The 23,027-nt window shown below is 37.7% G+C and overlaps 1 protein-coding gene across 1 annotated transcript; it reads left to right on the top strand.

The window, feature by feature from the left end:
* The first annotated feature begins 6,922 nt into the window (after positions 1 to 6,922).
* On the top strand, positions 6,923 to 22,947 carry LOC117972621 (progesterone receptor-like). The gene is made up of 8 exons (XM_034922334.2): positions 6,923 to 8,411; positions 12,281 to 12,432; positions 14,234 to 14,350; positions 16,430 to 16,735; positions 17,364 to 17,508; positions 17,641 to 17,771; positions 18,698 to 18,855; positions 20,309 to 22,947. The coding sequence occupies exons 1-8, from the start codon at positions 7,432 to 7,434 to the stop codon at positions 20,462 to 20,464; spliced, it is 2,145 nt and encodes a 714-aa protein (XP_034778225.2). The 5' UTR covers positions 6,923 to 7,431; the 3' UTR covers positions 20,465 to 22,947.
* Positions 22,948 to 23,027: the final 80 nt, after the last annotated feature.

Below are 23,027 nucleotides of genomic sequence, written 5' to 3'. Positions count from 1 at the left end.
ATTATGTCTTAATCTTAAAATTCTAGGGGATGCAAAACTTTTGCCCATAGCTGTATATAGTGTAAAATGGGTGCAGCAATAATCACTGGGAAGCAGAAGGATCTCAATGACTTCACAAGGGGCATGATTGTGGGTACACTGCAACCAGCTTGTCCCTCAACTCAGTGTCTGCATTGACCGATGTGTCCATCAATACAGTTTCCAGAAAGCCCAACCAGGGCAGCAAGCGGGTCAACAGAGAGTTGAACATGTTCAACGTACAGTATGGTGACAAGAAGACAAGCAATAGATGTGCTACAGTGGCCCAAAACACAGAACCCACCACCAGAAAGACACAGAGGTTCCCACAAGGCCGTTCTTCAAATCTATAGCCGGCCAGGGAACATGAATATGGCACTGGGAGAACCCTTCCTCAACTCTCCTCTCTTCTTTGCTGAGGTGCCAAACGAACCAGCATGACAGATGAATGGAACTATACAGCAGGTACAGATTGAGGAGTTGGGGTTCTTGTATAGCTTACATAATGAACACAGGTAAGCGTAAAAATTAATTTGGGTGGGGGGCTTTAAATGAACTACTGTATGAATGTTTATCTGTCTTTGTGAGTAGAATCTCCACATCAAGCTTGCCAGTGATGCAGAGCTGTTGAGTCAGTATGTGTACACTGCATTGCACTCGAAAACAAGAATTTGTTTCTTTTCTACTTCCAGCACTACAGGATTATCTGCCACCTTGACATTTTGCTGATCTGAAATTGGATGAACTCATACAGGGTCTCCATGGAGACAATATGGAATTAAATATCTAATATTAGCTTCAGCTATTTAGCAAGTAAGGATGGTACAGATGAGACCCAGGGCATTTTTTTATATAATTATTTTGTGCAAATATAAAAGCAACTAAATAATTATTGCAATAATGTTCTGTTCTTTACTTAATGCTTACTTAACTTCGCCTATGGGCAGATAATTAATATTTCCCATTTCTCTCTAAATGGAATATTGCAGTTGGAAACAGGTGGTGTCATACACTTTGTAGAAATCCCATTAGAACGGGATTACGTAATTCATGTCCGTTTCCTGGCTGTTCCTCCTAGCTGTCGGGTTCTAATTGTGAATGGCGCTGGTTTATAATACAAAACATAAACAATAAATCTGAAATGTAAATGTAAACTGTGAGGTAGAATCCATTAATTCCAGGGTCACAGAATGCTGCTTAATGGTCCGTTAAGAAAGTAACATAATATTATAAATTCTTCTATCAAAATTCCTAATGGAACATCGTGTTCTCATAACAGCTACCACACGGCAGCTGCTCCCAAATAGAAAAAGAGAGGGGCTTGCAGAGAGAACAGTCTGACCTCGCTAACTGATTCTGTTGCTCTGTACATACCTCCCTGGAGGGGGTGAGGTGGGGGGGGGGCTTAGCTATAACAATACATGAGCATTGTAGGTGGTGCAATTTGGACATCTCAACTGTAATACAGTGAGGTGCATGCGTCAAACCCAGCTCCTTACAAGGTCTTGATGATAGGCACTTAAATGGGATTTGTTAACTGTGTCTGTCCTTTTTTTCTTATGGCACACATGCTATCCATGAAACTTTTAAACAACCACATATCTTTGATCCTAATAAGAGAATAACAGGCAACTTACCTAACATATTGAGGCAGTACCAAAAAGTTAGTCACCCAAACACACAAGCAATCTTTTGCCATGGTCCCTGTATTTTAAAAAGATAAGATAAATACATACTGTATGTATCCCGCTTTTCTACTGGCACATTTAAACAATGACGTTATTATAAAGTACAGTACATTAGAAAACCATTGAGTATCATCAGCTTCCAGCTCTACTGATCCATTCAGATAACTCACCCAGCTAAGCTACCACACAGTACAGCCTTATTTATATGTTATGTCATAAAATGTTAGTAACCAGATCTTTTTTTTCATTGTGACATACTGCACCGCACATACAGTCCCTTGCTAAGCATACTGCGTATCATTTAAACCCAACACTGTTTACGAAATACTGATATTCACAAAATCTGAAATATTTTAAAATAATCATCACTGCGTCCGCCCATGACATAAATAAGTTTTTTTATGACATATCCTCTATTTACACCACTGCCGGTGCACTGCTTGGCTCTCTTATATTATCATCTCAAATTCACCTGCAAGCACCTTCCTCCCCTCCTCCACCAGGATGCTTACTGTGACAGTCCTGCTCCCCCATTCTCTCGTTATCTGTTGAAAAGTTTGGATCACCCAGGCCATAATTGCTTAAAAAGAAATCCCACACTTGATAATCACCAGACCTTTCCTTGAACTTATGGCAAATAATGAATACATTCATAACTGCTGTCCAGTGATCTAGACCGGCCTGTGTTTTACATTCCAGGCCTTATCACATATCATTCTGCTTTCTCATAAACTACTTTACTCTGTAGATCCACTTCTGATTAAGGTTGTTGCAATCTACTCTATTAGGGTGTAACAGAACCAGGCTGGACACAGAACATCCAGCTGTTCAATCTATTTATCCACCCCCCCCCCCCCCCCCCCTTGTTTAAGGAAAAGAATACAGTATGGGAGCGTGGAGTTGAATGAAACGATATTGACAGTAACAGATATTTGTTCACCATAAACCTATTGAAGATACGTCATCTTGGACCAGGCGTCAAGTACGTCCAAGTGCTTACTGCATGCCTAGACAATGCAGGGCAGTGATTAAGGGCATGGGAGGACCAGCAATGTACTGAATAACCATGTGATGCTGGCTTGGCTAGTGGAAAATGTGAGTGCTTTGAACAAATATCAACAATGTACCCATAAGATTCTCACTTGGTTTCATTTTGTGCTGCCCACCCCATATGAAACACAAGCCTCGTTTCTTTTTTTTTACAGGAACCACAGACTTTTAAAGAGAGTACACTGTATACAGCAGACTGTCACTTTGATAAAAAGAGGCTGGTTGCCTAGGTAACAGATATTGTACAAGTCTAAGATTGGGGTGCTCAAAGATACAAGATAAGATAATACTTTCTTTTGTTCTGGTCATCTTGACATTTCTGCAGCCTGGGCAGTGAATAAGGAGTGTAAAGGACATTTTTATTTTTAAAGTACTGTCTGGAAATGTGCATTGGCCAAAGGGTTTAAGGACCACAGCAGAATTTAATTTAACTGACATTTGTGTTTGCTGCATTTTAAATATTTGTACTGTATATCTTACTGGAAAGTTACCCTTTCAGATACAAAACTTGAAAGAAATTTAGAAATTTGAAAGAAACAGATTGCAAGCCTTGTGAAACCCATCTACTTGTATAACTACATAATACAGAGCGGTCCAGATGTAATGAGGGGACTTACTAAAAAAATGAACCTAGTTATGAATGTGTGAACCATGTGTAAAGGTGGAAACACCAGCAACATCAAGCGCAAAGCTTACTGCAAGAAAATCAAAAGGAAACATGAGCCAAACTGGCCGATCACTCGGTGGTCCTGCCTATGTCACATAGAACAGGGGAAAGCACCCAACACAGTGATCACAAATCAACAAGGTTTGAGTAGTGGCTAATAAGAACCACTCAGAAATGATTGCAAACATAAAAAATGAAAAATGTTAATACAGACCCCGGGACTGCATATTGAGAACTGCAGCGTGTGCACAGGGTCAGTTGAAGGAATGTCTCCTCTTTCCAAGGCTCACAGCTTATCTGTACACAACAAACAGTGCAAACAGATTACTAATTAAGGAAAAAAAAGATTTTAGCCTCTGATCCCATGTAATGACATTTTTATGCAGTAAAATGAAATGTAAAAATCATTAACTGTTTCAGGTCACTAATGAACGTTCTAGCAATGTAAGAGATTTGCAAAAGAAACTCAAGGGCACTGTGGCTCAAAAGCACTGGTTAACTTGTTTTTAGTTATTAATAAAAATAAACAGAAATGGATTCTACACTCAAATAATAATAAATAATGACCCATATTTAGGTTTAGGTGTGGCGGTAAACCACTGTGACCACTTTTCTGAACATCAGGGCAATAGTTTTCTCAAGTATAGTCTGTATCAAGACCTGGGCAACAAATGTCTGGTTTTGAAAAATGAAAATCAGGACTGGCTTTCATTTAGGTTGCTGATCAAGTTATTAGCATTACCTTTTGTCTTTTCTTTTGGAACTTTGTGCAAAACATGTGATTTGTCACATTAATTTCAGGCACATTTACACCATTATATCTAAGTCCAAATTATCAAGCATGAACGGTGAGTTCTGCTTCATTGTTTTCTGTTTAACAGATTATTTTTCAGCCTTGATGTTACAGATAGCATAATAAGAGCCAGATACATCATACTATAGCCTCTCTCAACAGGGAGTGAAGCTAATGAAATGTCACAGTGACCATGTGTGTTCAAAAGGCTTGTCTTTATGGTAATAATCCACTGACAACAATGGAGAAAGCCTGCCGGTTTTATTTTCTTATTCATTTGGATTCTATTTATTCTGATGTTCAGTCACTGCACCGACAGGCTTGCTGCATTGAGATACGAGTTTAAAAGTAAAGTCATGCTGATAAAGGTACAATCTGGAATTCATCTAGATATATTATGTATCACTTATTTATCTATAGCACATCAACTCATAAATACAGCCAATAATAACCAGGAACTTATCTTCTATTTACAGTTAACTGTGGTAATTTACAACTACGGATATATTCAGTGAACTATTTCTAACTTTGTTGTACTACTCTACAACTATGGCCAAAAGTTTTCCATATACTTAAAAAAAAAACTGACAAAAGTGGAAAAATGTGACATTTAGAAATCTAACATGAAATAGTGTACTACTATTATGGCTTCCGGTAGACTTTTGCAATATCATGTTGCAGTTTCTTTGATTACATGATGTTAAACAAAAGATTTAAATTATGTTCATATAGTTTTCTTTTATTATGTCTCAATCCTAAAATTCTAGGTGATGCAACATTTCTGGCCGTAGCTGTAGACATGATTAGAAGTCTGATATTCTGACCTTTATGGAGCACTTCTATTCATCTTCCAAGTTGTTAAATCCTATAGTATCTACACAGAACCGGGTAGGCTGCAATAAACCCAGTTTCAAAAAGGATTACAGCTTTTAAGCCTCAACACACCTCCGACTCCTTTGGTTGTAATGTATAAACAGCCATGAAGTGTGCTCATCCACTCAGTAATGGTTTGTTCCCTTTACACTCAACAGGCCTATACTGTGACGTTTACAGCAGTTTAAAGGTGGAAGAACATTTAGTCAAACATCAAATGTCTGAAAGTCAAGAATCACTTCAGAAGTCACAACGATAACAATAAGGGATGTTACCCTTAAGCAACTGTTCTTCTAACTTTGCTTCAGCCCCACTTCTGTGAGCTGCATCTTTTCAAACTATCCCAGTCAATCATTGACCTCCCCCACCAAATAAATACCATGTTGGTCCCTTGCTTTCGCACACATTAGGACTTATTACACCCAAGGGAATTATGCAATTTTTTTTTTTTTACAATTTAATAAAGGATAATACAATGTAGCCCATTTAGAAGGATGTGATGAACGGAACTGGCTATTGCATACACAACGTTACACGTTTTGCAAAAGTGTTTTCCTCCGTCTTTTGCTCTTTTGCTGATATATTTGCAAGGTGAGACCTTTGTAGTGGTGTTTTTTGACAAGACTGTTTATTGTTACCTCTCTGTCCTCAGCATATGAATAACATATTGAATCACATACCACTTTCATCTTTTTCCATATTATTTAACAAAAAAATGGACATTTCGAAATCTGACATGAAATAGTGTACTACTATTGTGACTTCCGGTAGACTTTTTCCAATATAATTTAGTAGTTTATTTCATTAGATGACGTCAAATAAAATATATAAATCAAATCCATGTAGTTTTATTTATTTTTTATTTTGTCTCAAACCTAAAATTCTAGGTGATACAAAGCTTTTGGACACAGGTGTACAATGCACATTTGATCCACTCCTGTTGCTAGACTCAGTGTGAGTACAGTAAAATACTTAAGCTATTTCAGAGTTGACGTACTTTTTGCGTGGTATGAAAATTAAAACGTAAAGGGTTTCTGTGACTGAGGTGATTCTGATAGTATCAGCCTATGACTTAATTAACTAAAAACAACCCTCTGTGATCGTGAGCATGGCTTAAGGTTAACAGATGGACTGAAGACTTCCAATCTCTCATCTTCCCTGAGTCTCGAACACAGCCCGTCAAGTCCTTGACATGTACGGCTTCATTAACAAGGACGGAGTGAGGATACTAACTGCAGGTGGTGCAAGATAACATGACTTTTCATGTGGCAATGAATGCCATTGATTAACTGTGTATGGGCTACATCTATTTTGCATCTCATTAAGAAAAGTGAAACGTTCCGTTTCTGTGTTGCTTAGTACGTTTGGCCTCGTACCAACACAATTCCTCAATTAAATCTGGAGTATCTTGTATTGCAGTCAGTGGAGCGAATTTCTGTTAGTTGTAATGTGTTACAGTGTGTTCTTTTCCCAGGGACACAGTGAAATAGGACCCACAATCACGCTCTTTAATATGGTTGGCATTATGTAAAAAATGCCTTTTGCTAGACTTCATATGGACTCTTATGTGTACTGAATATGTATAAGTGGCTGACAGAGATCTGAGAAGTAGGATGTTTGTGCATATAACCGTCTTCTAATTGAACAGGTTCAGAGCAACCCTAACCTGCTTGATAATTAAAAGAACATTACATCTTTCTGTAAGGAATTCCAGTCAAGAGAAATAAGACTGCATCAGTTAAATCACCCACTGACAAGCGATTATGCTTAAAGAAACGGTATGAGCTTCCTCACAACTTATATAACATTCAGAACTTGCTTGTTAACGTTTTTTCATCATCCTTTCTTTGAAAAAATACAAGCAGTAAGAAGTTGTATGCATTTCATAGCAAGTTGTGACAGCAAGCGAAAAGACGTCAGTGCTTATTTGCACATTGAGTGGGTGGAGTTCTACAAAACTGCCGTAGAGAGTTTCTAAGTGTAGAAAGGAGTAACGTGGACTTCGTAAAGCATGTACAGTAATTATTCATGCCAATTGAAACACCAAAGAGATAATGGATGGAATTTTACAAGCAAAGTTTTCATTGTCCTTCTGTGTCAGTTATGTGAATCAAATTGATTTTGTAAGCTAGCTGGTGTTTCTAATAAGGATGCCATAGTGTGTCTTTTGTATACATTTTTGCGTCATTTCATTGTTGGAAAGCTTATACAGAATTTGGTTTATTATGCTGGTCAGGTGTTTCGGGTTCAATAAGGTTGCGGTGTGCCTATAGCAATTTGCCAACCTGCTGTGTCAAAAACAGCGACAGTTGCAAGGAATTTGATACCAGAGGCTGTGTATCATGGATCAAAAAGAAAAAGACAATAATGACAAAGTGTTCACAACATCGTCGAAACCACCCCCATGTGGCAAACAGTCGATGAAAAAAACGTACGATTTTTTCAAAGGTTTCTCGGACCCGATGGGGAATTATATTGAGGAGTTGCTTAAACAGACTGGCGATTCTGATTACACACCTAACTTAAACAAAGACGCTTCACCTAGTATGCGTAACCAAGGGAACTTTGATGTCACTCCACAAGTACCAGGTCCAGGCAGTAACAACACCGTAATATGGGAAGATTTTGGCATTACTGACAGCCCGATAATGCCCGACGAACTTTCTGAAATGATAGGGAAACCCGTGGCAACCGTGACCGACCGTACCTCTTGGATTGCAGGCACCAAAACTGCTTTTGGTAAAGAACCACTCGAAGATAAAATAAATCATAACGAAACGCTAAAGACTGAAAACAATACAGCTTCAGCTTACTTTACAAAATGTGAGTCCCATCTTTCTTCACGGAACCTTTACAACGCCAACATAGTGGCTCTGAATCCTTCCCAAGTCACGACCAGAACGCAGACACTGCTTGTCTCTGAGGAGCAGGGCACCCCCAGCCACACAATATCGCTTTCTCCCGGCTTTGCACAAGGTTATTCAGACAACATTCACTGCCTGCCAGGCATACACGTGGACACCTCTGTGGAGCAACTTTCCAAGAAAAGACAAGACGCCGACAGCTTGACTACATACAGAGCTGATGGGGCTCTCCAAGGCAGTTTGATGGACTTTGCACAAGTGTTGCCTCAAGAAATAGTGATGTACAAAATCAAGAGTGAGTTTTCATCACCACCGATGCCCTCCACGTCTTCAAATCCCCACTTCTGGTTTCAAACGGGTGTCTTCGACCCGCAGCAAAAGCAAGTGGGCTACGCAACACCCTATGAGATTCACCGAGGCAACGGCATGCTGCACAGTTACCCGCATGCTTATATGGGGTAAGATCATTATGAGATGGGTGTTATAAGACATGTAATGAGTCTGACAATGGCATATTGTTTGAACTTGTGTTGAAGTTTTACAAACTCGTAATACGTATAGGCGAGAGGTTCTGTAGTATCATTTTGTTGAAGACAGTGTTCGTGTGCGTGTGCGTGTGCGTGGGGTTAATGCATTGATTGTCATGGTACCTTAGTGTAGGGATTTTTGAGGTAGCTAAGTCAATTTGTTCACCAACTTTTATTTTTTATCACTAATCTGTGTACTTACAGTTGACACCGTTGATCGATGTTAGTTTTGTTGTTTCTTGCCAGACCATGAAGTTTAATAATGGCTCCCAGGGTTGGGGCCAGTTGTAACAAGTGTTATAATTGACCCCGTACAACACTAGCTCATTTTGTTATTCATTATTTTGCAGCCAGTATGCTAAGAGTTAGACAAGTAAGAGAGTGCCTTTACACTCCCTGGAGAAAGCATCCAATGAACTGAGAATGAGGGAAAGCCAGTGTCACCTGGAAAAATCATTTGATATTTGCCATGTAACATTGTCCAGATTTTGTAAGGCGAGAAAGAAGTTAGCTGAGGAAGGATCTAGTAAACTAGCTCATAGGCTACTGTAGTGCAACTCGAGTCTTCACTGAGGAGCAGGGGGAAACAGCAGAATATCCACTGAAGGCTGCAGATTTGTATAACGGACTGAGTCCCCGTAAGCAGGATCATAAACTGCGCATTGTGTAAGACAGTGCTGGACTTAGTTAATAGCTGATATCGACAACGCAAGTGTTGAGAAAACTGGCAGTAGCCTATCCTCTGTGTTCATGGCCCTTTTCATTTATTCCTAGTAGGATTTGAAACTATTTTAAAAGTAAAGAGGTGTCTTAAATAAGAATGATAGTAATTGCGTGTGTGTATATAGCCTCCAAATTACAAAACATTGTTGGACATTGTTTGAGTTCAATAAATATATATATATATCTTATTGAATAAATATATCAAGTTTTTTTTTAATTTAAATAAAACGTGTTGTTATTTATTTGTTATTCTTTACAAAGTGTTACATTTGACTCCGACCACTGTTACAACTGCCCCGGTCATGGGGTCAATTGTAACACAAGACTCCTTGCATTTGAAGCAATATTGCGGCCTTTATAGTAGCTCTACAATCATAAAAATGGTCGGAATTGGTAACAGATAGATGTAAGTTGTTTGCATCAGAAAATGGCAAAGCCAGCTCAAATGTTTTCTGAGTAATGACGCGAAATGTAAAAACTGTTACAACTGTCCCCGGGCACCCCTACTCTCTATACTATTTCGTTTTTGGTCATATAATCTAAAGAAGTAACCATAGAACATATTAAACTATAATAATAATACTAATAATAATAATAATAATAATAATAATAATAATAATAATAATAATAATAATAGCAAATACATCAACAAATAAGTAAATACATAAATAAATAATCTTGTAACCACAAGGAATGACTAATAGAATATCATTTTAAATAACAATGTAATACTGCATGCGTGCTATTTAATTATTTGATTTTTTTTTTTTAAACAAAAACATTAATGTGTTTTATGACATTTTGGGTCATACAGTGTCTTAAAGTGAGTTTAAAGTTTTTTTTTAGTTTTTTGGTAAGTTTCCAGTACCTGTTAACTCCCACATCTAAACTTACAGTAGTCTGTTGAATTGTTTGATTACTGAAATCCAATTTCCTAGTTTCCTGTAGTTGTTTAGCCTGGATCTGTGGGTTATAGTTATTGTTATTATAGGTCATTGGGAAGAGGAATACAACAAATGTAACATTACAAAACTAGCGAAACGTTCCCCTTTTCTCCTTTTGTTGAAGTTTACTACAGTGCCTTTAAGTAAGTTCTTGTGCTGTTCATTGGTTTTAAGAGCAATTAATGCTATACATTTCCATGTAAAAAAATAAATAAATAATCACTTCATAAAATATGTATGTACTGTGAGAGATGCCACTTTGAACCTTCTGGTATAAGAGACACATTCTGTGTAGTTTGGGACTATAACGTTCTGGCTGCCCAAACTGAGTCCTTACACCATGAGAGAAGCATCTCTCATTATAATCATTATAATCAGGGGTTCAGATAACTGATAAGCAGGTATGCATGCACACCAATAAAAAACAAATGCAGACTTCCTTATTGTTTTTAACACGCAAATACGTACAGTCAGTACATTTTTAACAGGCAGCGAGGGTGCTCACGCTTACAAGGTCAAGCATATTATCTGACTGTGACTCATACCTGCCTAACCTCCGGATTTTCTACTGAGTCCCAAGGTCTCAACGACCTCTGGGTAACTGAGCTTATTATTACTGACCATAATTAAATATCAGTCGCCATATTTCACTTAAGCCAGAGGGTTCCAATTCACAAAAAATCCATTCCTGCTAGCGTTATCATTAGCGAGGTTCAAGGTTTTATAAAAAGAAAAAATGGAGCGCGATAGGTGGAATCACTCTAGTTCATAGTCATAACATCAATCATTTTCTTTTAATGGAGACATGAAACAACCAATGATAGCCGGGATCTTGATTTAGCTGACCATTCAGAGAAGAGGGATGTAGTTACAGGGAATGGCGTTGTGGAAGCTCACGCCTCAAGTGTGGATGAGAGGAGGTGTTGATGTTGGAGAGCCACTTTTAAACGTGAGTTTAAAAAATATATTTAATTAAAATATTTTTTCCCCCCTCAGTTATATCCTTCTATAAATACCGTTGTGCCGTCAAGCTAACGTGTTCAACAAGTGAAGAACTGTTTAGTTTTTTTGCTTTTGAATCCCCAGGGCTGGAATTTGGTGGTAGACTATTGAAATAAATAGAGAATGGGCGATGATTTGTTACACATTGTAATAACCAGCAAGCCGGACTCCTACTTAAACATTCAGAAACTATTGTTGTTGTCTCTGACACTGTGTGGCAAAGTGTTTTGCAGTGTGCAGGTGTAGAGGTGATGCGGTGCACAAGTTGAAACAAGTGATTTCAATGTCCAAACAATGTTTTATTTGGAGTGGAGGTTTTGTAATTCCAGGTCTTTTGTGACTGCAAATAATAATCCCAGGCAGTACACAGCAATGTGTATTGCACTGTTTAATTGCGAGTTACAGTCCCGAAATAATAAACACAGTTATTAAACACACACAAGAGACACACACAATCACAAGTCCACAGTGCGTGCTAACGTGCAAGTGGTGAATATACAATGAATCCGTGAACAATGGTGCAGTGCTGTCCGGTTTTGTGCTGGCCTTAAGCGACAGCTCTGGATCGTGTTAGCCCTCTAATAAATAACAAACAGTACAATTAGACTCGACAAAACAAACAAACACTAAACACTCACGGTTATATTTCGCTTGTCCTTTAGCATTCTCTTAACCATAAACAAAGGAACAGATCACCTAGCCACATCCCCTATTTGTACCTTCAGTCATGCCCCCTTGGGTAGCGAGTGCAGCTGTATCTCCTCCAGTCCACGGTTGCCACTTCGCTTTCCCTCTGGAGCGATGAATTAATGTACCGCAGCTGTGCCCCCTTTCTAGATGGCCGACTTCCACCTAACCCTGGGAATGAATTGTCAGGCCGTCCAGTCCAGGGCACTCTGTTCCCTTTATACTGCAACCTCACAGGTCAGGAGGGAGATTTATCACCAAGAATTATTCTGTCTCTGTCACACACAAACCATTTTGAAATTACTTACAAATATATATGAACCATATATTTATAATGTATGCTTTTCCATGTCTTTTAAATATATATTTCTTCTGTTTATGACATTAGCTCATTAATTGAAACCGCCAATGAAGAGCAATGTGTTGTGTTCCTTCCTTGTAAAGGCCAGATAGCAGAGGTACCCTTGGCTCTCCCTTCATCTCCAGTGTGATTCCCCAGCGGTTCTGCCTCATTTGTGGAGATGAGGCCTCTGGTTGTCACTATGGTGTTCTCACCTGTGGAAGCTGCAAGGTGTTTTTTAAGAGAGCAGTAGAAGGTAAGATTTGTTTTGTATGTATGTATGTATGTATGTATGTATGTATGTATGTATGTATGTATGTATTCTATGTGCTTTATTATTATTATTTTTCTTAATTTACAGTCAATGAATAACAGAATGTATTCCTAAAGCAACAGCAGACAACCAAAAGCTAATACTTTATAAAAAAAAATGTACCAATCCACTTGTGGTACTGTAGAGCACCGTTTCAACAGCATACAGCAGGTTCACATTAGTACAGTGTCTATGATTCTCACACACTGGCTGCGAGATCAGTTCTAATGTTCATGACAGTCTGTTGAGTTTTAGATGGACAGGTTTGTCAAATTAATTGAGACATGGAAGAGCCTGCAACATACAATGCCTGACTCAGCTTATTTTCCAGTTGCCATTGAGGTTATGTTTGTTAATTCATTCACAACCTGGCTGCTCATCTGGCTAAACCCTGATTTTCATCTACAAAAGGTGGGTCTCTATTGCCTTGTCCAGTAGCTAGGCCATAGGCCCTTTGCCTTGAAGCAGGCTTGAAAGTTCAAATGTAACTTGCATAATCTGTTCAATATATTTATTCACAATAACTTGTGGAGGTTGTGGAGTTTGTGATCCAGGTCTTTGTTCCAACTGTCCAGACCCAGATGGCTGTTTATGATCTCACTGTTCTCATATAAGCGGTGTGGAACGGCCCTCCAAGGCCCGAGTTGCCCAGCCCTGTCCTAAATTAATGAAGTGTAAACAATAAGCTGTTGAGAGCTTCACTTAACTTTATGAAAATGTGAAGGGCCTATCATTTACCGATCCATTACTGTGTAGATTGAACTGCTGTGTGTTTGTTTTTGAGAATTGATCTTTTAGCGGAAAGTTTAATAAATATGGGAGTCACTTGCAGGTCATTGCAACCAAAACTGGCTTTGCTGAACTCAAACATGGAGATACATTTATTGTAGGAAAATTAAAACTCAGTTTGTTTAAAATGTTCCTGTGATGATGAACTGTCGTGCTGTTTTGTAAATAATAAAAATGTGCACAGTTATTCAGTTTCTTCCCACATGTATTTTAGAAGCTGCATTCCACAGAATCAAGCAACATTTAGCGGATTTACACTATAGCTAAATTGATTTTGTGTACAAAGACTCAACTTTACAGGCTCTAAATAAAAATGTATGCTCTACTTTGCTAATTTTTCCAGGTCATTTTTTACAACTAATAATTGACATTATTTCCATTACAATCAATGCTTTATACAAGAAGAGGTAATCTTCTAAGGTGATTGTTCCAAGGCAGGAATTAAGATGGCGAGGCAGGAAGATGCTTTTTACTATATGATCGAGTCAAAGTGTTTTAATAAGAGACAGTGATGGGCAATCTAATCATACTCTCAAGACTGATCTCATGAACGTGTTTATAAAATGCGCGCAGCCTAATTATGGTAGTTAAATTGCATTTGCTCTGTGTTACACCACCTGGTCACCATAATCCCGCACTGGATAAAAGAACACAGACACCCCTCTTGGTTTCTTGTTTATTTCATCCGACATTATTTAGAAGAGCCTTTCAATCTAACCACGGCCATGTCATCCTGTGCTTTAGTTCTTTAAGAAATCCCTTTCCTCAATAAGTGTAGTTTCATTCGTCTCCATTGCTGAAGGCATGCTCCATCTGCCTGATCTAATTATTGCCTACATGCAATTCATTTGTTTCCGCCCAGCACCTGATGCTCACAAGCTACATTATATTGTTCTGTGTAATAATTCGGGTTTCAAGGTTTTTGTTAAAGTGCTTTTATTCTTTGCTGCGTCAGGTCATCAAAACTATTTGTGTGCTGGGAGAAACGACTGCATTGTGGATAAGATTCGCAGGAAGAACTGCCCAGCCTGTCGTCTAAGAAAGTGCTACCAAGCTGGCATGATGCTTGGAGGTAAACGCCTTTCATGTTTGATATGGGCAGAAATAAAACTTGCATTGTAATAGGTAATAATAGGTAGACTTCAGAGCCAAATTTGGCTAGTTTTTTTTTTTTTTGACAGACAGCTATTTATATTCAGTAAAAGTTATGAAGAATGAATAAGGAATGGTTTTATTCCATATTTCTTTGTATGCTTTTTTAAAACGAATAATATCTCAGGTATAGTTCTCCATAAGGCAGAGGTTCTTTAGTTTTTTTGTATGTATTTTTATTTAATTTAAATCTAATTTGATTTAAGAAAAAGTATCATGCTTTACCTTGCATACACAGTAGCATGTATTTAGCATTCTTTATGGAGGCTGTGTGGTCCAGTGGTTAAAGAAAAGGGCTTTTAAACCAGAAGGTGCTCAGTTCAAATCCCGGCTCAGCCACTGACTCATTGTGTGACCCTAAGCAAGTCACTTAACCTCCTTGTGCTCCGTCTTTCGGGTGAGACGTAATTGTAAGTGACTCTGCAGCTGATGCATAGTTCACACACCCTAGGCTCTGTAAGTCACCTTGGATAAAGGCGTCTGCTAAATAAACAAATAATAATAATAATAATTCTTTACCTTGGACAAAGATGCACTTTACCGTACAGAACTTAACTAGGATTTAGATTGTTTTAAAATGATTTCACTTGATGTTTCTTTTTTAATCATGTTTTAACTATGTTTACTAAACTATTCATGTATCGAGGATAATTAAGCAGATACATGATCAGTTTGTAACAAGCTAATACATTCTCATAATCATCAAGCTATTTTAACTGTAACTTCATTTTGCTTAGTGTTCACTATATTTGTTGATCTGGATTAATGCAGTGTTGTGTGTTACATGTCACAACCTGTCTTCAGGGATTTGATGTTCCGAGTAACTCATGTGAGTAATTGCTTGTTTTGGGGGGTGATAGCAATCTTCATTATTTACTGGCTAAAGCCATTGTTCTTTGTTCTTTCTGCCGCTAAGGGGTTAATGGAAACAATCGGACTTCACCTGCACCAAATGTGCTCTAAACAAAGGGAAGGCTTGTTGACCAAAATTACAGCTGAAGCTGCTCTCCTTGCCATCTGCATGCTTGACATGTTCTTTACAGTGGAGTCAATTACAGGAGCACAGTGACCTAGCTGAAGCACGCATCTCTATTAGCTTAGCAGCAGTATAAATACATTATCGGCTCTGTTTTTTTTTTCTTGTTCTTTCTCAGAGCCTCCCACGAAGTTTATGAGGAAACTAGCTTGACATTTAAAGGAAAAAGCACAAAAAAAGAGATAGCTGTTCCATAGATGAATACTGCTTCTGTGGTCAAAGGCTTGCTACAGAAAACTATAGATTTGAAACCATATCAATAGAACATATTGTGAGCTGCAGCCGTAGTTTACATAGCAATCTGTAACTATGAACAGCAGTTAACCTGAATAGAGATTGCCAAGAAGTGTGCTAGTGCAGCGGTTCCCAACCTTGGTCCTGGGACCCCCCTGTGTCTGCTGGTTTTCATTCCAACTGAGCTATCAATTACTTAACTAGGTGGGGTAACAATTGTAAGTTATTATTATTATTATTTGTTTATTTAGCAGACGCCTTTATCCAAGGCGACTTACAGAGACTAGGGTGTGTGAACTATGCATCAGCTGCAGAGTCACTTACAATTACGTCTCACCTGAAAGACAGAGCACAAGGAGGTTAAGTGACTTGCTCAGGGTCACACAATGAGTCAGTGACTGAGGTAGGATTTGAACCGGGGACCTCCTGGTTACAAGCCCTTTTCTTTAACCACTGGACCAAGTTGCCCTGGATAAGGGCGTCTGCTAAGAAATAAATAATAATAATAATAATTTATCCTTAATTGTACTGATAATTTGCTTAATTAGACCTTTTTAATTGTTTTCAGCTCTTAACAGTTGCATATTTCAAGTTAGCTATAACATTTTATAAGTAACTTAAACTCTGCTATTGTTTAAGAGGTGAAAACATTTACTACGGTATAATTAAGCAAATTATCAGGCGGGTACATCATTTCCTGCCGTCCATCTATATTTTCTCTTCCCCTAGGTCGGAAGTTTAAGAAGTTTGGAAGCCTGAAGGTTGTTGGTGGAGTCCAGTCACCACTTCTGCACTCCCCACAGACATTACCGATTGAGAACCAGGCTGTGATACCAGTGTCCTGTGTGCCTTCAGTGCGAGAGCTCCAGTACACTCCACAGATACTCAGCATTTTGGAGGGTATTGAGCCTGAAATAGTATACGCAGGCTATGACAGCTCACAACCAGAGGCCCCCAATGTCCTGCTGACCAGCTTGAACAACCTCTGCGAGAAACAGCTGCGGGCCATCGTCAAGTGGTCCAAATTACTCCCAGGTATTAAAGACATTTTTGTAATAATTCCCTTTTCAGAGGAACCTCTTTTGTTATGAGCACTATGCCATGCCAGACTGCAGCAATGGAACAGAACGGTTTCCTAGCAAACTTAGACAAAGATGCATACTGTAATATCGCTGCCGTGCTGGGTAAGTGCGCCCACTCGCACCATTGTGGGTCTTTTAACCATTCAACATCACTAGATGTTCACATCAAGCTTTATAGCTGGATTGCTTGCTTCTCCGCATTGGATTATTTCTAGGTTTTTGAGAGGCTTTACAGTACACAATTATATTAGTATCTTAATATTATCTGGGAATAAATTAAGACTCCCATTGCATAGCAGTTTGAGTCATTCCAGGTTTTCCAGTGAACCTCAATGGTAAGTTATCTGTATAAAAGACATGGTGTCTTATTAAGCTCACACTCAAAGATGGAATGTCTCAAACTCTTACGCAGTGGGATTCTAAATTCTAACTTCTACTGCACTGTATTTAAACATTATTATAAATAGGTACTTAAATGGCAATAAAGTAATAATGTGATATTTGAACATTAACCAAAAAACGACAGTATAAGATGAACTGGTTAATGGAACGTCATTTTGTTTGTTTGTGTGTTTTGAAAGGATTCCGCTGCTTACACATCAGTGACCAGATGACTCTGATTCAGTACTCCTGGATGAGCATGATGGTGTTTGCAATGGGATGGAGATCATACCAAAACTTCAACAGTCAGATACTATACTTCGCCCCAGATCTTGTCTTTAACGAGTAAGTAATTGAAAAAAAAAAAAAAACGTAACTGTAGTTAACAGTCATCATTCGTGTATAATCTGGAAAAAATAAAAATTGGTTCTACTTTTATTATTTTCTAATTCAAATCATTTCATGTTATCTGTTCAGAGAGAGAATGAAACAGTCTCCGATCTATGACTTGTGTTTAACAATGCAACATATCCCACAAGGATTTGAAAATCTACAAGTGACAAGGGAGGAGTTTCTTTGCATGAAAGCATTGCTACTCCTCAATACAAGTAAGTGCCTGCAATATAGAATGCACTTGTTTTCTTAATCAGTGGTGTTTACTAACTTGTATCGGTCTTTTATCTGTATAGTTATGGGATAAGGGACAAGCGCCAGGAGACAAGACCTGACTGTGAACTTGTTAGGATGTTTTGTACCGTAGTGAATTTGTACTATATTTGTGAGTGACTGTTATAGTGTCAGCTGGACAAGTCAGGGTTTACCCCAGGAGTTCATTACAAAACCATGGCACCGCACCACTAGGGGCTCAATCCCCAGAGACAAGCAAACTACTGTAAATAAACTATACCAACTGCATTCGTGAGGATACCTTTTTACCCGCTGGTTCAATGATGTGTGAATAATTTGCCCACGCAGTAACTTGTAAAGTAGGTTTGGCAGCAAAGATACTTGCCAAAAGAGTTAAAAAAAAAAAAAAGAAAAAAGATTCATAAAAAGTATTAGTTATGGCTCTGTTGCCAAAATAAAGGGGTTTCAAATATTCTGTTTTTAAAGCTTAAATAAAATGTCAGCATTGTCTAGGTATGTCAAGCTAGGAGGTCGCAGTTTTTTCCGCAGTGAACCGGCTCTCTGGAATGCTTTGTCAGGAATTATCAGAAATGCTGATTCCCTGGTAAAGTTTAAGGCCTATTTATTCTCTTAAACCTTTGGAGTGTGATTATATTTTTTTATTTTGTGTTTTATTTTACTTTTAGTACTTTTATTGTTCGGTCTTGTTTCACTGGCAATTTTTAGTTTTGAACTTTTTTGGATTGTGAAGCGCTTTGAGATGGCTCTGCCATGAAAGGTGTGATAGAAAAACAATTTGATTGATTGATTGATTGATCGAAATGGACACATGGTCTGTAATGATGTAGATATAAAGGCACTTGTGAGGAGTCTGATAGAGATTTGAATTGTCTTCTTTTCTGTGCAGTACCATTGGAGGGTCTGAAAAGTCAAGACCAGTTTGATGAAATGAGACAGCACTACATCAGAGAGCTCACCAAAGCCATACAGCTGAAGGAGAAGGGAATTATTGAGAGCTCACAACGCTTTTACCACCTGACCAAACTGATGGACTCCATGCACGAAGTATGTAGGTTTTTATATTAACATTTACAGCTGCACAATTGCAATTGTAGTTTTCATAAGTAAAAAGAAAAAAACAATTTACAACTCTAAAACAAATAACAGACTAATCACAAGCACCTAAATTAAATAAATATCTGATTTGGTAACATGATTAGTTGTGTTTTTGTTTTTCCTATCTGAAAATAATGGTTAATGTATGTTTTGAAGTAAATAATTTTGCAATCAGTTGTGTTGGTGGTAGTTCTACCTAGAACTCTGTGGCCCATGATTTAGTTCCTCCACCTACAGTACCAACTGATTTTATCATCACTGCCTTTTCTTTGCCAGGAAAAAAAGAAAAACTACTCAGGCTCCAACTCCATTTCTTTTCACAAAAGTGACAGTGACAGTTTGAAAGTCTACCTGAACTGCATACACACCCATAGCCCTAACCGTTGTACTTTAATTAGAATGAATGAGGTTTAGAAGCAGCCAGACACGGATTTGTCCATAAGTGGAGCTGCGGGCCTAGTGGTTAGGCTGTGTTGTCAGGAAGCACTTTACACAAATGTTGTGAGCGCTTTTATTAATAAAATAAAGAATAACAAAACACTTTTAACAAAAGTAAAATTGAAAACAAAAGCCTAGCTCCTCTGGAGCACTAACAAAGAAACATCTTACTGTAGTCACAGTCAAAGCAACAGCTCCTTGCAGGAGTCCATAACTGACTGACTGGCTTCTCTAACCAGGTGCTTTTATAGATTTTGACCGAGTTAATTACTCATCTACTCGGCCATCTGTCTCCTAATAGGATGCCCGAATTTGGGCTGCCCGTTGCCCAGTTTCCTATTTGTTTTTAAGTGCAGGGCCTTTGTCCTGCCATGCTAGAACTCAAGCTTGATGTTGGAAAAATCATGCCTTCTGTCCCATTTTCTACACCCCATTGAGAAAAGTGTGGATTACAGTTACACCTTAACTGGCTATATACAGTATAACTAGAGCACATATTAATCCAGTCTAAATACAGAAACCTGATCGGGTTAGATAGAAAAAAAAGTAAGAATTAATGTAATTTGAACAGTGGCTTGAAAGCATTTTCATTGGAGCCCTCTATGTTTCACCATGACAACTTTATGAGAGTCATAGATGTTCATTTAAACACTGCTGGCAGGAGGTTATTTTCCATTTTACACTTTCTTCCCTCTGTCATTGCAGCGACTTGCTGCCAAAGAGCCTGATGCTGTTATCAGTTACTTCCTTGAGTGGTATTTTTTCTTTTCTTTCAAAATCAGATTTTGGCTCTGGTAGCCTTTAGCTTTCTTCCAGGTGATTCTCCAACTTCAGAAAAGGTTTGGACAAAAGAGAGACAAAGGACTTAAGGACGTTGTGTTTAAAACACATGTCCAGATGCCAGATCTGATTGGGGAAAGTCACGGCAAATTCAATAGCTCCTGTTTTTTTTCCCTTTGAAAAGATTGTGAAGAAGCTGCATCTCTTCTGCCTCAATATCTTCGTCCAGTCGGAGTCTCTCAGTGTGGGGTTTCCTGAGATGATGTCTGAAGTAATTGCAGCTCAGCTCCCAAAGATCCTGGCCGGGATGGTGAAAAATTTACTCTTTCACAAAAAGTGAATGAACCTGAGTGTTAGCGGCGGTTAGGAGGGTGTGTATCGTTGAAGTAACTCTGTGACCTACCTGGCTATTATTTCTGAATACATATGCCTTTTCTTTTTAAATGAAACACTTATTTAAAGTGCTATGAACACTGTGTAGTGATTACCCAGGATATGTGAATAAGTATTTAATAGCAATCCTGATTTTGTAGAAAAAGTATGTTATATTTATTTACTATACAGTTTTCTGTACCCTTTATACAGCATTCAGTACACATTGCCTCTAAAAAAAACATAAACCTGTTGCTTTGAGTTGGATTTCACAACTATTTATGCAAAAAGGCAATTTCCAAAGATAATTTCAGTTGTCAAAAGCTTACCAAAGTTGCTTGTTGCTATTCTCCTTTCCCAAAAAATAGTACTAAATTGGCATAAAGACCTTAATAACTCACCTTAATAAATCACCTTAATACGTTTTCTAAATTAAATGTTTTTGCCAATACTTTAATATTTCTGGGGCCCTGAAGTTTTCTTAGAATTCTTATATAATTATTATTGTTGAAGTGATTTAAACCCGCTAACAACTTTGGTTTGACTATTCTCTTGAGGTTTGTTCATTTTCAAAAGATGAGAACTCACAGAAAATTGATTCCCTTACATATTTGGACAAGGACAGCCTGTTCCAGATAAAAAGGAGCCCGTCCGTCTTATTATCCAGTCTCTCACACCTGGATTTCAGACTGTGCATATAAACAACAGGAAGGAGCTCAAAGACCCAAAGCCTGGATTTAATAAGCATTTTGGCTTTGCTTTAAATGTACAACTTAGTCATACACATTTTTCAAAACATTAAAAAATATAGTTTATCTATCTGTCCTCAGTGCTACATTTCCCTAACATAAATTCAAAACACGAAATAATCTCCAGTATTTTAGAAGAAACATTTAATTGAAAATGCAAACTTGAAAACAAACTTTCTAATGGCTTCATTTCCCTGACCTTGAATACCATTCTCATTTGTGTTGCATGTACAGTAAAGTGTTAAATATTCAACTCTTTTTGAGTACATAGTTTATTTAAAATATTTAAGTAGATACATATTTAAGAAAAATAGGAAAAACCCCCAAAAAAGTCTTATGTGAAGGTTACTTTTCTTAAATGTTGCATGTAAATGTAAAGTTCAGATTCTGTTAGATTTGAACAGAAGTTTTTATTTTTTTTTCACAATTAAAGACAGCACTTTTCTACAGCTGGCCTGATTCAAAACACATGTCTCTCTGTGTTCATGGCTTTCTGTACCCACTCAAAATGGAATATTGGATCCCGGTCATTGCATGCATTCCAATATTAATATAAAAAGACGACAAACACAGACACCAGAAGATATATACGAGTACATCGCTTACCAGAACTATCACCGGCAGAAATGCCTGGTTGTCTGACGTCGAGATAAAGATGTTTCACATGAAACGCTCCCTTCGTTTTATATACTAGCAATGTTGACTAAGCCATGAAGGTCTTATGCATGCTGACTTTGATAATATCCAAATACTTATAACCCTTTTTTTCTGGATACCCCCACACTTGTCCTGTGATTGTTTGTATATATTTTATACAGCATTTCTCTGATGACACCCCCGACTATGGTTATACTGCTTATTATTTCACACATTTCCGATCCTTGAACCAGTATTTTAGATAGCCCCACTGGTACCTTCCTCTTTACCTTACTATGCTGTGGCTGTTGGCTCTTTAGTAACAAAATACTACAAGATCTGAAAAACATCTGGAGTTCTGTGATAATGTATTGTGTTGTGATTTTAATTATCCAAATATGTTTTTTTTTTTTTTTAACTGGATATTATTTTAAAGACATTGAAACAGACTTCTAGTCGAAATGTTTTTCATTGAATTTATTAGGTTTCTTTTAGTAGTTCTAAAAGTAAATGTAAATAGTAAATACTAATAGCAGGTGTAACACAACACTGTTGTCAATCTTGTTATTTTTTATTTTGCTTTGCTGTAGATGATTTTTTTTTAAATAAGTTGTGTTTGTGTTTAGCAGTTAGGTTTGAGAAAATAAGGATCATTTTTTGTTTATATTGTTATTTGTTACATTTGTGTTAATGTGGCCTTAATTGGACTTGCCTAAATCTATACGGTGTGATGTATTTTTATGAAGATTTAAGAAGATTGTATTCTTTTAAAGGGTGTATATTAACCTACAATCATTCTTTCTTGTTTTTTTCACCTACATAGTTTCAAGTTGTACATTTTATTTTCGAAGATATTTCAAATACGAGGAAACAACTATAAATGATCCACCTCTTACCTCATTAATGTAATTCAGTGCTCTGGCAGCAAGAGTAAGGTGTGGCCCACTTTGTGTACAAAATGTTGAGAAAAACAGAAATGCTTGTAAAAGACCTTGCATAAGTGATGTCTGTGTAAATATGATTACGTGTACGTGGTAATAAAGTCATGCAGGTGTTTTGCTATTGACATGAAAGCTTTTTTGATTGGCGGTGGCTTCTGAACCCTGTTACGTATGTAAAGAAAACACCCTAGATACCAGGCCCTTG

This window comes from Acipenser ruthenus, chromosome 8, assembly GCF_902713425.1.
Source record: "Acipenser ruthenus chromosome 8, fAciRut3.2 maternal haplotype, whole genome shotgun sequence".
In the NCBI taxonomy this organism is placed as follows: domain Eukaryota; kingdom Metazoa; phylum Chordata; class Actinopteri; order Acipenseriformes; family Acipenseridae; genus Acipenser; species Acipenser ruthenus.
This window is presented reverse-complemented; position numbering and strand designations above follow the sequence as displayed.